This window comes from Sparus aurata, chromosome 12 (assembly GCF_900880675.1).
Source record: "Sparus aurata chromosome 12, fSpaAur1.1, whole genome shotgun sequence".
In the NCBI taxonomy this organism is placed as follows: Eukaryota; Metazoa; Chordata; class Actinopteri; order Spariformes; family Sparidae; genus Sparus; species Sparus aurata.
In genome coordinates, this window is record NC_044198.1 from 22,373,632 (window position 1) to 22,388,557 (window position 14,926).

At 39.4% G+C, this 14,926-nt stretch overlaps 1 protein-coding gene across 15 annotated transcripts in view; it reads right to left on the reverse strand.

Moving 5' to 3' along the window:
* mast4 (microtubule associated serine/threonine kinase family member 4) overlaps positions 1 to 14,926 on the reverse strand; it is a 105,463-nt gene that overhangs the window by 12,638 nt on the left and 77,899 nt on the right. For 9 of the 15 annotated variants that reach the window (XM_030435045.1, XM_030435046.1, XM_030435041.1 and 6 more), the window contains 16 exons: positions 13,677 to 13,746; positions 13,400 to 13,420; positions 12,687 to 12,765; positions 8,895 to 9,049; positions 8,735 to 8,810; positions 8,436 to 8,645; positions 8,018 to 8,119; positions 7,755 to 7,887; positions 6,310 to 6,371; positions 6,116 to 6,207; positions 5,752 to 5,960; positions 5,525 to 5,663; positions 4,047 to 4,179; positions 3,792 to 3,957; positions 1,609 to 1,710; positions 850 to 972 (listed from right to left, as the gene is read on the reverse strand). In XM_030435045.1, the coding sequence (XP_030290905.1) occupies positions 850 to 972; positions 1,609 to 1,710; positions 3,792 to 3,957; positions 4,047 to 4,179; positions 5,525 to 5,663; positions 5,752 to 5,960; positions 6,116 to 6,207; positions 6,310 to 6,371; positions 7,755 to 7,887; positions 8,018 to 8,119; positions 8,436 to 8,645; positions 8,735 to 8,810; positions 8,895 to 9,049; positions 12,687 to 12,765; positions 13,400 to 13,420; positions 13,677 to 13,746 (1,872 nt within the window). The remainder of the gene's footprint in view (positions 1 to 849; positions 973 to 1,608; positions 1,711 to 3,791; positions 3,958 to 4,046; positions 4,180 to 5,524; positions 5,664 to 5,751; positions 5,961 to 6,115; positions 6,208 to 6,309; positions 6,372 to 7,754; positions 7,888 to 8,017; positions 8,120 to 8,435; positions 8,646 to 8,734; positions 8,811 to 8,894; positions 9,050 to 12,686; positions 12,766 to 13,399; positions 13,421 to 13,676; positions 13,747 to 14,926) is intronic. The other 6 variants (XM_030435047.1, XM_030435043.1, XM_030435050.1 and 3 more) reach the window with 3 other exon arrangements.

Consider the following 14,926-nt stretch of genomic DNA (forward strand, 5'->3'; position numbering starts at 1 on the left):
CCCTCACGGACTTTGCTGGTGTCAACTCTCAATTGTTTGAGTGAGAGAGTTTGAAAGGGGTCAAAATGGTATATTATTATGTTTCACTTCACCTTGTGGGTTTTAAAATATATAGCCTAATAATAGAAACAAAAAAACAGAGCACACATAAACACAATCAGAATCTTATTCAGTCAGAGGTTTCAGGGAAAAAATTCCATGTTTCAAAGCGTATTGTTTATTTATGGTAAATAAAATGAATGTTTTAAGTAGAAAATCATTTCAACAGAAAATGTCAGATCTTAGGTAGATGACTATTTCTGTTTGTTAAAAAAGGAAGCTGCATAATGGAGTAATGAAAGCATCCCGACCATGTTTGTGTTTTTCAAGATTACTAGTAACCCACGGTATTCCCCCTGTGTTTAATGTTAACATCCTCAGGCAAAGTATAAAAAGATGCAGACTCAAAATGTCGGCATTTGAGCCCTCATGCACTTCACAGTTTGACAGTGGGACAGCCCTAAACCCGTGCAGACTTAATGGGATTGAGCCTCAAAGTCTGTGAGTCTGTGTGTGTGGACATTGGGATTGGGCCACTGACTCTAAAAAGGGCCTTTCATGTTCTAGGAAGGTAGGATGTTGGGCGTTCAGTTGGTTCTGCAACCTCACTGGATACCACTAAATCCTACACACTGGAGGTTTAAAAATCTTACTGACACAGTTGTTAATATTTTGGACTGATAATTTACAATCTCTCCTCATAATCAACAAAAGTCTCCCAGTTTGATTGTCAGGAGCTGATCAGTTGATTTTTAAGTACATCTTGTTTTTTTAGCTTTGTTGCTTTATACTTTTATGTTTTTGACTCACTGTCAAAGTAGCTGGTGTCATCTTCAGACTCCAGCTGAGGAATAAACTCAGCCTTCTGCCTCAGCAGGCTGTTCCAGTCGAGGTGGTGGAAGAACTGGTGCTGCTTCACTTCAGCAGCTCCACCTGCAGATGCAATAAACACAAACAGATGACAAGTTTGAGTTTCTTTCAAAGACAAATGTGAGAAAAATACAACACTGGGATTTGGCACCGAATGGTTCAGTCAGACACAGGCAGTAAAGAAACGCTAATGCTATGTTTTCCTTTTCCCTGGTGGCTGCAGGCCAAACTGATATCACGACCATAAATTATGCAGGACCATTTCCTGCCTGTGACCTTTTGTGGAAGAGCGGGAGCATTTGTGAACGGCAGCCAGGCAAGATGAACAAGGAGGTGAAGCTGTCCCTGGACTGAACCGGCCACATGCATCCCCCTGATTAAAGGCCATTATCCCAGGTCAAGGCCACTTTTAGAGTTCACACAGCTACACTCTCTCACTGCCTGATCATGCATGGAACTAGATTCATGTATGGGTGAAGAAATTATTGCAATTGATCAAAGGGAAGAGGTGAGGAGGCCACAGGATAAACTGCTCTGCTGGTGGATGACCTCAATTTCTCCCCCAGTGACTTTGAATAATGAGCAGTGCTGAGGTGGCACCAACGCTCACTTGAGAATTTATGGCAGCCTGCTGTGCCTGTCTGGTGCTAACCGAGTTACCGGCTGTGCCACATGTTTCTATGCTCTGCGTGTTTGTACCTGCGCCCATCCTCTCCAGAGGATTCTGTCTGAGCAGCAAGGTGATCAGCTCCTGAGCATCAGAAGGCGGCGCGTCCTCTCCCTCTGGCCAGTTGATCTCGTCTGGAAACACACAGCACATCCGTTTGAATTAGAAATACAAGGAGCACATGAAGCTCAGCTGACAGTAGTTTAGTAAGGCTTGGTTTTGGAGTTGGAAAACATCAAGCTTTGCTCAGAAAAATGTAGCAATGTGTTTCTGAGCAACATAATCAGAACACAAAATGGAAAAAATAAATAACCAGAAAGTGTTGTTTATGAGAAGTTGCTTTAATTTAAGTTCCCTTAAATACTTAATGATCAAGAAAACCCCCGTCAGTTACGAGTGCATAATTACTTGTTGAAGCAAGAAGGGAATGCTGGCTAAATTGGCGTCCAGTGGCTAGCTTATATCCATAGCTTACACGCAGTGAATCAGACTAAAGGCCATCATGTCACTGTGGCGGCGAATTAGCAACCAACATGCTTTATGTCAACAACAAGATTATAGTTACAAGCGCATGCAAGAATCGCCTATGTTCAACTACTGACTTGGACATCGGGCCAACCCTGAGGACAACATTCACTTGACAGTGACCTACTAATGTTAATATTTATGACACTCAAGTTTAAAAAACGCTTCTCCAGCAAAGTCAGAAAAACACAGTTAGCTTGAAGTTGTTCGCATAATACTGAACGAGACAATTTACATGTGGTCTAGCTGTTAGTGAAAAGCCTCTTGGATAAGCACTGAAAAGGGGGGCAAAGCCTGTCTGTGCCTCGCTGATTGTCTGCTCCGTGTGCAGTTTGTCCCCCTTTTTAATCAAATTTGGGAGGGGAACTATGAATATGTATGTGCGGCCCGAGGCCACGGTGGCGTGCATTCAGCGTGTTCAGGCCCCTTTAATTAACAGTCACTCTCAGAGGCTTGGTACAGTTTGATTGAGAGCATAGCAAATCAGTCGTGGCATGCCATTCATTTCCACGCCACAGACCGAGGCTGCAAATAAAACAATTCATGAGCCACACTGTCGACAAGATAAAAGCTCTTGTTGTTTCAAGATTAAGATTTTCTCTGTGGTGCTGTCACCACGAGACTACAAGAGAACAAAGTGACATCATTATAATATTATAACTGCACTTATGGTCTAAAGTCAAGCAGGATCCACTAAATGCCATCTGCTTTTACTACTAGCCCTCAGGGAAATCTCGGTCTTCAATAAATTCAGAATACACACATCAGCTAATTCCTCGTGGTCACTATTTAAATGTTTAATTCATATCTGAGAGAGGTTTGGGAATTTCCGCTGATGTGCTCGACAAAATTTAAATGCCAGATGCTGCGAGACTTTGCTCAAATCACCTCCAGCAGCAGAAAACGTGTCTAGTCAAATTGAACATTCCATAAACGGACATAAATAAATACGTATAATTTATTCTCATCTTTAAATATCAGAACATTTTAAAAAATAAGGCTGTTAATGGGTTGATAACAGTTAAGTCTGGAGTGAAATGTCATGAAATACATTGTAAATAGAACACTAGATGAAATGAACAAGGAAGAGCTTAAGAAGACCTGTTATTGTTTGAGCAGCAGTTAGGCAAAAATATCAAAGATAGGATCTAACAAAAAAAACATGTTTTATGTCTGAGAATATAATGTTATAAATCACTTTATATCTAATTCAAAAAGACAAGAAGCAATAAGTTTATACAATATCGAGCTATAATACAATGAAAGATAATAAAACAAACCAAAAATGGCACTCTTATACACATCAAATTGCTCTAACTAGTATTATTATTATTATCTATTTATTTTATAACAACAAAATCCACAAATTATTCAGTGAGAAATTAATGAAAATGTTGAAAGTTGCACCCATCTCACATGGTTAAAGAAAATATTCCTGGATCAGTTCTTTATCTGGATCCACACCAAAATAATAATGGGGTCTATTCTGGACAGAGACAAAACCTCCATCCAAGTTGTGTGAAAATAAGTTCAATAGCTTTTGTGTAATCCTGCTGACAAACCAACCTAGCAACAAACAGACAACAGTGAAAACATAACGTCCTTGGCAGATGTAATGAAATCAATAAAAAGGGAGTCTAAAATCGATAAGATGCAAGTGTAAAAATAGTGAAAAGGATGCAACACTGACCGCTGATGACCTGTCCGAACAGCTCCTCTGGTGTGTCTCCAAAAAAAGGCACACAGCCCACCAGAAACTCGTACAGGATGATGCCCATCGCCCACCAGTCCACCGGCTTCCCGTAGCCTTGCCGTAGGATCACTTCTGGTGCAATATACTCTGGAGTCCCACATACCTGAAGGGAGAAACAATCATTCTAAATATGATGTAGTTTATGGAGGATGTATAAACTGTCCATGACTGTAGTTAAAAAGTAAGATTTACCTGCTTGTCAGAGAACTCCCTGGCATCTTTCTCAATGTGTCCCTCGTACAGGTTAGTGGTCATGTTCATCAGCCCGACTTTAGACAACCCGAAATCTGTCAGCTTAATGTGTCCCATTGATGTAACCAGCAAACTGTGAGGAAGAGGGAAGTGAGGAGAAGGAGGGCGAGAAATGGAAATATTAGAATAAAATGAGATTATGAAAACAGAAACACTTTCAATAGATCAATTACTGCAGCAATGTTTATAACACCAAGATTTAAAAATTACTACAAATAATAACAAACTCCTCCATCCACCATTTAATTTGAGTATAAGTAAATAAATATTGAAAGGAAGCACCAAAAGTAACTGAACTAAGAATTAGAAATTGAGTTGATAGTGTGAAAAATAATTAAATTATTCTGGTTGAATAAATATTTTACATGAAAGAGAAGTTCATAGGATTTAAGAATAAAAAGAGAAACTAAATAAAATAATAATGATAATAAAAAATGTTTGTTTTCCCATTAAAGGTCAGGGAGATGTCTTTTGAACACACTAACTTTCTAAGTCCTATGACGAGAAGAATTTAGGGTCTTTCATCAACGTTACAAATCAAGGTCAAATATTTTTTGGCGTAAACAGCCCAGCACATGGAGTTAAAGGTGAGATTGTCTCTGTTCTGTTGAAAGTCAAAAGATGAATTTGAAGCCTTCCTGGAGAGACAGCTGCACAATAAATGTCACCATCTAATATTCTATAACAAAGAAAAGTCTGTATAATGTGAAGGCTGCATGTTTTATTCTGAGGGCAGGACACTAAAATATTTTCACCTGAACTGTACAGAAGCTTTTTCAAAATCAAAAACTCAAATTGATTTCCCAAAAGGAATTTTATTGAAGCTGCAGTCAAATATCTATTTCACAAACTTGTAAAACAGTGAGAACACTAAAGTTTGAATTTTGATGTTAAACTGGCAGTGAAGGTGATAACCACATTTTATGGACCTGTCAGGGCAGCCGAACACTGATATACAATTTGTTAAGTTGCCTATCAACACATCCAGCAGTCGTGGAGCAAACGTGGCTTTCATTTGGAATCATGTTTCTGGCTACCTGACAAAAGCCAAAACATTTATTTTCTCTGCTTTTGTTCTCAGCTCCTGAGGGAAATATCTGCCATTTTAGTTGCTAAATGCTCCACTATGTTCACCAGCTAGTCTATAACTGTGTCTGTCTGCTGTTTGGTGCTTGGCAGGAGCATATAGTGGCTTTTTGGAGCCTTTTTCCTAAAAACAGCTGCCTGCTGTGTCTGGAGATAACTTTACGAGAGTGATGATGAGAGTGAACAAAAACAGTAATGTTGCAAAACCCCCCCAAAAAATATAAATTAAAAACACACTGTAGAGCTGCAGGGAACTGAAAAGTCTGTTGATTCATCACTGTGAGCCAAACAAAATATTGTTTCTAGCTGCTTTAAAATTTGTGAGGTCTCACTTGTCTGGCTTGAGGTCCCTGTGAACAATGCCATAGTTGTGGAGATACTCCAGAGCAAGAACTGTCTCTGCGAAGTACATCCTGGCCATGTCCACAGGCAGGGGACCCATGTTCTTCAAAAGAGTAGCACAGTCTCCACCTGTAAAGATCAATAGAGGGATGTCACAGAACATACATTGATTTCAGGCGTAGCACTTTGCACTAACAATCGTGACCAAGCTGCTGACCTTCAACATATTCCATGACCATGCACAGGTGCCTCCGTGTCTCAAAGGAGCAGTACATGGACACAACGAAAGGATTCTCAGCAAAGGTTAGGATGTCTCTCTCCACAAAGGCCTGCTGTATCTGATTCCTCAACATCAGATTCTGCTTGTTGATCTTTTTCATGGCAAACCGCTGCTTTGTCTCCTTGTGTCGAACCAGATAGACAGCTCTGTGGAATAAGCAGTTAACCAGTCAGCCGTTTTATTGTTAATTGTTATCAACGTCCAGTGGAAATAGAGGGAAAAACATGCTCCTTTTTGGGGATGTAACAAAACATCCATCATCACAGATTAGATATTCTGATAGACAATACGATGGTCTCACCCGTAGGCGCCATTGCTGATTAGTTTTGTCATCTCAAAGTCCAGTTCACAGGGTTTACGCCGACACCGCAGTGCTGTGCTGAGGCTGTGAGACTGAGGACAAGAGGAATAAAACAAATCAAAACGATGAAGATCTGTTCACATGCTATAAAGATGGAGCAGATCAATGCAATACTGTTTTTCTTGAGTGCTTACAGAGTCATCAGTTTCTGGGGTTTCTGCAATGCCGCTGTCACAGCTGGTCAGCTGAGCAATTTCTACAAAGGTGACAGAAGAAAATAAAGAAAAAAGAAGAAGAGATGCAGCAGATTAAATATTTAAAAAACAGTTTATTATAAAAGTGCAGCTTTAAAAAGTGACAGGTCACCCCAAAATCAAAATACATATTTCTTTTCTTATCTGGTGTGCTATTTATCTATTTTGATTGTTTTGTTGTGAGCTGCCAAGTTTAGGAGATATCAAAAAATAGTTCCTACATGAAGGTGTTCACAAAAAGGTGTGTGGATTATCTTGAGAAACTGGGTCATGATTTATGGGAAGAGACATTGCTGTTGAGGTTTTTAAATGTATTTGAGCACCACAATTATATTTGAATAAAGGCAGACATCTTAGATGAAAGCCAAAATATGTGCAACTCACAGCAAAACAATCCAGGACACATAAACAGAACAACAGGTAAGAGGAAAGACATGTATTTTTGATTTTGGGTGACCTGTCCCTTTAAGCCTATGATTGCCTTCCGCAGTGCAGGTTTTGAAACAAAGGTTACTGAAATGCCTAAAATCAGCAAACAAAACAAAACAAAAAAACAGCAGATGTGGTCTTTATTCACCTATTAAGTTTGAGGTGCTGACTCTTAAGATAATCGGAATTGAAAGTAAATGGGCCGGAAATCAGATGTGGCAACGCAAACACATGTCTAACACCCATTTTGAAAATCACAACTCCAGAACAAACGCTCATTATAAACCACCTTGCATCTTTCACATTTGTTTCTGTGTGTGTTTGTCCATGTGTGTGTTTTCACAGGGGGGTGTTTGTCTCGTCCCCAGAGAGCCTGTAAACACATTTCCACTGCAATTTAACATCTGTCCTTCCTCGTAGGTTTGCTTCAGGCACACGAGACACTGGGCAAACGAAACACAGGAGACACTCAGGGGAAATGAATGGGGAGATTGGCTGATGGGCCAGCCTGCGTGGATCTGTATAAGGTCTGTGGGGAGGCCATTCCTTTCTAATTAGTCATAATGAATGTTGTTTGTTACTGAATCTGGAGAGACAGAGGGTCATTAGAAAGACAGTCTGTTCAGTACAGGACATTAGTCAAGAGTATCTTTGTCTTTCAGTTCCCTCCACAGCTTCATTTCTTTAAAGCCTTGCATTCAATTTGGAAATATGTACTAGTAGTTTTAAAGAAGATTACAGTTCCCGCTTCAATAACTTGTCAGCGTTGTAGTAAATTTCTCTTTACAAACCCTAACGATGAGGAAACTAGATAACTGTATGATTCGCTGCCCCAGTCATGCTGAACTAAAACAATATTTTAGGATTTATTTCATTCTGTCAAACCATTTGAGTTTCTTCTAACCAGTTTTTATTGTACTGCAATAGCACTGATGATGGCTGAGCACTTCCTGTACCTTCCAGAGGATCTCTTGTGAGTCCCAGCTGGCTGATGATGTAACGAGGGATGTCCGTTTTGATACCCTGACCCTCTTTAGCATGTCCTTCAGCGGCCTCCAAAAGGTGGTAAAACTCCTCTGGGTCAAACTCCTAAAGACACAGCAAAAGGCATACTTAAGTTCATTTCCCTATGAACAGTATTTGAGATGTCCTTTTCAACAGAGGTAAATAACAAATCTTTGTATTTCGTGTCAGGACCTGTTAGTGATATGAAACATACCAGACATTCCAGCAGTCGAGCAGGTCGTGCGATGATTATAAGGATCTTTTTCACCAGCTCTCTGATGAAGTTCACCTCCTCACTCTCTGATCGCTCCGTGGACTAAACAGCAGCAAACCAGAAAGGATTCAAGATCTCAGTTTTTGATTTACATGTAATCATGAACTGGCCAAAGAAAGGTTTAGTTAAAAATTTTGCATACTTCCTAACTCTACACATCATACTAGAAGATCAGTTACGGAAAATCAGTTACTTACCTCTGTGACTCAAAAGTAATATTACACATTTTAGATCCTGATCTAAAGACCTAAAGCAGTACATCATTAACACTGCTCCCACAACATTTTCATGTCCTTTCTCTGCTCTCTGTTCTGGTGTTTTAGTTTAAACCCCCTACGATCTCTGCCGACGCGCTCACCTCCTGAACAAGCCTCTCCAGCTTGTCGGTGAGCTCGCAGAAGTAGCTGGAGGTGATGAGTCCTAGCCGGCTCTTCTCCAGGCAGTCACGGGCCAGCTCAATTATCTGGTGGTGGGCAAAGCCGAGCACACCATCTGCCAAAGGGAGGACGCTCTCCGGAGAGTTGCTGCGGATGATGTCCTGAATCCGTTCCTCCATCTGAGCTGTGGCCTGCAGTGACAAGGGAAGGTGTTTGTTTTGTAATGCGCAAGATAATAAATGGCCAGACACGGCTGTAGAAACGTATTGTGAGCCAGTACCTTAGGAAACCGCTCTTTGTAGACGTGATTCATCATAATAATCTCATGGTCGTAACATGATGGAGATCTTCCAGGGCTGAAAAACAAATGGCTCTAAAATCAGTACTGGTGGTGAGGTGACAATGGTATGCCTTGTTCGTTTGTAGAGTTAAATGAATACCTGAGACTGCGTGAGCGTGGTCGCATGGCCGTCGCTCTGCGGCATTCATCCCCGGAGATGCTCTCAGTGCAGAAGTGCTTGGAGAGGAAGTGCAGTTCATCAGGCGTAGGCTGGAAGGGCAGCTGGTGCAGCTTCTCCTGTGATGAACAGGATGACTGGAAATGAAACACATATATATTCAACATGAAAAGAAAAAAAAAAGAGACGGTAATTTTATGTGGATGAAAAAAAAAATCATGCCAACAGATTCCTTGAGGGGCAGCAGTTTCCCCTCAAGTACCTGCCAAATTTTAAGGAATAGTTTGACATTTTGGGAAACATATTTCATGCTTTCTAGCTGAGAAGATGTGAATGATATGATGAATGCTAGAAGGCTAGCTTAGCTTAGTATGAAGAGTGGAACAAGGGGGAAACGGCTAACCTGGCTCGGTCAAAAGGAAATAAAGGAAGAAAAAAAAAAAGCTGTTCAAGCAGACAGAGTCTGGTTAGCGGTTTCCCCTTGTCTCCAGTCTTTATGCTAGGCTAAGTAAGATACCTGCTGGCACTAGCTTCATATTTGCCATATTCAATATTTTTTTCCAGGATTGTAAAGCCATGACCCGCTGTACTCTGCCTCTGATTGGCTTGCACTAACTCCCTTCCTTGGTTGTGCTGGCTTAGGCTTAGGCATGACGACTGGGATTTGTTAGAGTTAAGGTCAGAATATCAGATAAGCCAGTCAGAGAGAAAGCAAAGCAGATCATACCTTCACCACCCTGGGAAAAAAATATGACTTATCAAACACTCAAAAAACTGCTATCATTCGACTCATCCAATTCTGAGCAAGAAAAAAATATCACAGATTTGTCAAATGATTAAACTGTTCCTTTAAAGTCGAGATGCACTGATAGTGAAATTTTGGGCCGGTTGTTGTTGCTTATTTTGTTTTTGTTGTTATTAATTTCCTCTTTTTTGGCAGGGAAAGAAAGAACTCTTAATTATAAAATAATAACTGAACAGTTTAAAGTCGTTCAGCACTTCATTACACTGTCTTAGAAAGAAATCAAATTCTACAGATGAATGGACAATATTTGATTTAACTTTCTTTTGCATGAAAAAAGATTTTTGTTTTCGGCTTTAAAAGCCTTTTTCAGCCCACTTTACAACTGATAAGAATTGATACAATAGATAAACATCGGTCGATAGTGACGTGTAGCGGATATATCCGTGCATCCGACTTTAATACATCTGACAAAACCAAGTCTTTTGACAAAGGTTTATCTGATATCAAAGTGTTGGAATATTGTGGTTAATATGTTGCTCCAGGACATTTGTTTCATCCTATAGAGCCATCCAGAGCAAGCTGTTGTAGCTGAGTAGGATAAGTGTAGAACTCTCCTAACCCTGGAGACCAAGGATTATATAGCATACTTATAATTTCCTATTTTGAAAAGAACCTTTCACAACTTTAGTCATGTGTTTGAACAGATAACTTCCATGTATTTTTTCTGTTCTTTTTCTTAATTTGCAAAGCTATGGCATTACAAAAACGTGATTGGTCAATTGATGGTCAATGATGGTCCTGGAGAAACATTAATAATGACGAACAACACGGCAATATCAGATCGTACTTCTGTGGACAGTAACACATGAGAAAATGACAATGCTCTGGCAAATGATACTGAAAAATGACCAAAAAATAAGAAGAATTTCACGAAACAGTCAGACAAAACTCCTGATAACACATTCATTATTGCATTTCATTTATAGTCTATCAAACAAATCAAACTGCTGTACTGAATATCTCAACCATGAGCCTGACACAAAACAAGAACAGGTACCGTTTCCAAGACAACGCAACCCATGACTGATGTTTCACAGAAACAAGAACATGCTTCCTGCGATAGATGGTGTGAAAAGCAGGAAATGCACTTGATGACCGAGAAAACCCCACGAAACAGAAACAAAACATCAATATAAGCAATTTGTAATGGCCATGACACTTTTGTTGTTCCTGTTAATGACCCTGTGTTTACATGTACTGTATGTAAATGCTCAGCAGCTCTTTTCACTTCCTATAAACGATTATGCTGATGTTTGAGTACGATTGTGTTCTGTCAGAGTGAAAGTGACACAGAGCTGTAAGACGGAGGAAATGAACTCAAAAACAATGAAAGGAAAAGTGTTCGTGTGTGTGTTTGTTGTGATTTGTATATCAAGATCACAATTTGAAAGAGTCGGATAACCCTTTCCAATGGAGAACTCAAACCATAAAATCACTCTGCCCAAAGCCACCAGGCTCCATTGACAAAAACACTAATTTGATCTCATAGAACACTAGAGTAGCTGGTCTAATGCTTCCTTGACTGGGTAGTTTGTACGTCTTATTGAGTAACTTTGGTGTTTTAAATGTTTAGTTCTGATTCTTCAAGGTCACATGATAACACATACAAATGAACTGATCTAGGCAGCAGTAGACAAGCAACTCTGGTGTTCTGTGGGGTAAAATCACTGTTTTTGTTAAAGGAGTCTGGTCACTTTGGAGAGAGTAATAACGGCTTCAGTTTCCTGTCAGAAAGGGCTGGCTGATGGCAAGGTAAAGGAGTGTAGAGATTCTCTATCAAGCGTACACTTAACCTGATGTGGATTTTTCTGTGGCTGCCCTCGACCACAGCAGTGCATTGCTTAGCTTCCTACACCAGTATTCCAGCTGCTTCTCCAAACTGGGGGCGTGCAGACAGCCATCTACTGTAGATTATACACTTACTGTAGATAAGTACCTCATACAAGCCCACTTCAAAAAACCTGAACCCTGTAAGTGAGGAGGCTAAAATACCAAAAGCCAGTCAATCAGTGTTTGCACATTTTGATTTTGTGACAGAAAAAACATTTCTCTGATGTCTGGAAAAACAAGGCTGTGTGTATTTGTTGTTGCCGTTTGTCTCATGTCAATTTGAGACAGATAGTTGGAAGGTAGATGACAAACAGCTGGTGAACAGAGCTGTCGGAAAATTTGAAGTTAATCAACCCTGAATGATTCAGGGCTATTCGACAGTCTCTCTTGTCAATCTTTGATATCAAGAATACAACTAATATCTACAGAAGCCTTGAGAAGCAAATAAACAAAAAAAGTGATCCATTTTGATTTTTTTTTCTCCATCTGTGAAAGTTTTAGCTTTTTTCTTTAGTCTTTGTTTTTTGTAGCCACAAGAGATTAAAGTGCAGCTCTACCCTTCGTTCTAAAAAGCAACTAAAAAGTTAATTTAGGTTTTCCATGCACTATAAAGTACATACTGTGTGTCAGCAAGCTTTTCATGTAAACAGGACTGCCATGTCTTGTGTTTTGAGTACATGAAGAGATTAAAGGTCAACTGTAGGAACACATGAAAGCTTTTGACTTTATCTGGAACATGGGGAAGTGGTGTACCTCAGACTTTTGTGGCCGGATTGAGCATTACAAAAACACACACTGAATAAAAGGTTAACAAATTAATAAATATTCTATTTAAAACCACAGCAAGTTTACGTTCATCTTGATTTAACTCTGATTGGTGTAAAAGAAGGATCCTGAGAGACATCAACCACAAGCAAAAGCATAATTTTATCCAATTCTCTCAAAGTGGAAACATGATAATTTGGTACAATCACATTTCACTTAAAAGTCTGTAGACCACAAACACAGGTCTATAGTTAAGTCAAATTATTTTCCTCACAATCATTCAACCCTACTTTTAACTACTACTCTTTGGTTGTGTTTCACTGGTTGACCTGTCACATGTCTTGATGTGAGTCGTATGAGTGCACGATGCTTACAGAGACTGTGGAGCTGGGTGTGTTGGTTCCATATCCGGAGGAGGGAAGGGAGGCCAATGACCAGCGGCGACCATCAGTCCTGTCACACAACAGCAAACACACAGAGAGAATCGTCAAACTTTGACGTCTGATACCAAATCCATAAATGAAAAAAAGCATTCAAACATAAAGACGGGTGACAAATTAAAGGAAAAACCTGAATAGAAGAGTACAGAAACATGACAAACAGTGGCCCTGTGAGGCAGAGCTCGGAGGGAATATCATTTGGAAGGATTAATGCCTCTGTTATTTTTTTTGTTGCAAAGACTAAGATGATTTATGTTAGTTTTTCCTTTAATTTCTCAGCCGTCGGTGTGATTAGAGTTCTTTACAATTCTAGTCAGCGGAAAGAATTTGTCTTTGTTCAAAGACAAATTTGTGAAACTATGCATATTTTCCATGTTTGTATTCAAAACATGTAAATTAAATCCTGCAATCCTAATGCTCATGGTTATAGATGAATGGTGACCTTTCCCTGATGTTGTTCGAAATGATTCTATTAGTTAAATTACACAGGAAAAGAGGAGAAACATTACAGCGACTGAAACTAGATGCCACAATGATGTAAAAGGAAACTTTAAAGCTACAATGAGACAAACTAATGGAGGTTAGGTGTATGTCACTGGGACAAATGCAGGGATCAAGGGCAACAAAAAAGCCTAACATGAAGTTACCTGTCTGCTCTGTGGCAATGACTGTGGATTGTAACAAAAATACACAATTACAGGATATCATGTTGAGGAATGGCTCAAATTACTGATGTTTTTGAAGCATAAATAGACTCAAGAGGCTGAATTTTTGCAGAAAAAAAAGATCCATCACTGTTGAATAGCTACAAATCTACTATTTTTTCTCCAAACAATCTATATCCAACAAATCTCCCTCTGGTCTTTATTGGCTGATTTGTTCAGCTGCAAATCAAGTAAATATCCATGGTTGTGCTGTGTGTACCTTCGTGCAAAGGAGAAATGAGCAGAGGCACTAGGAGAAAAATTTCTAGGGCTGTCTTGAGGGCTTGTTCCTGCAAGAAGAAACACAAAGAAAACTGAGATTAAAAACAAATTGAAAGGAAAAAACAACCTGCAAGCAAACAAAATTCAATAAGACTGGATTCCCCATTTCAATTTGAAGCCAAAACAAAGCCTGACAAACTGCAATCAACCACTGATGGCTACATCATCACAGATCAGAGTGAACATCCCAAAAATGTTTGACGGAACATTTAGGCTGTTCAATATAATCACAAAACCGACTGAAATCTTATCATCTTATTAGTATATGTAAATAACTCTGATAGTTTGTGCTTACCTTGATATAACCTGTTGTGTTTACATAAGAATGTCACCAACATTTGAGGGTACATGATGCTACAATAACCTGCAGCGTTTTCTTGACCTTTATAAGAGTTGGGTGCAGCACCTAAGCCTTTTTAACCATATTATTCATTCATTTTCCATTTATTTAGGATACCTTAAAGGCCCCATATTGCAAAAAGTGAGATTTCCATGACATTTTTGAAAGAAAATCAGAAAATCCTATCAGATACAACAAAGAGAAGCCCCAAATGCAATATTTAGCTCTTTTGCTTGTGCTGCTATAAAGCCAACAGCAAGACACAAAAATGAACATTTCTAGTATTTCATTTTATCTTTTTTACTGTAACAGACACTTAGTTGGAAAGCACCTTGATAAAGAGAATTAATGCATCTCATCTGGACCTAAAATTGTCTTTTGACGACCTCATGACTGCGATTTGAACTCTCACTACACTGAAGTATGTTTAGAGAACAGTTACTGTGTGATATCTCGTATTAATCCATACTATAGAGCACTGGTTTAAAACCAGGTCAGCCACCAGGCAAACTAAATCCACCCACGGCTCATTCCAAAGTATCATTTTCATCAACACCATATTCACAGAATGGAAATTTTCCCAATCTGGCTTAATGTCACCTCCGTCCTCCTATCTATTACTCTACTACTTGCACTTGCCAGTAATTGTAAAACAGTCTGCTTTGACCAATGTGTTTCTAAAAGCTCCTTGATTTCACACAGCATGCAAAGATGTGTCTGAAAGTCAAACGTGACACCCGGAGGCAGCGCACCGTGCAGTGTAACACTCTCCTCACAGATCTCAAACGGTTAAACTTCTGAGAGATGTGGATTTGCTTTGCAAATGTGATAGCTGTACATTTTGAAAA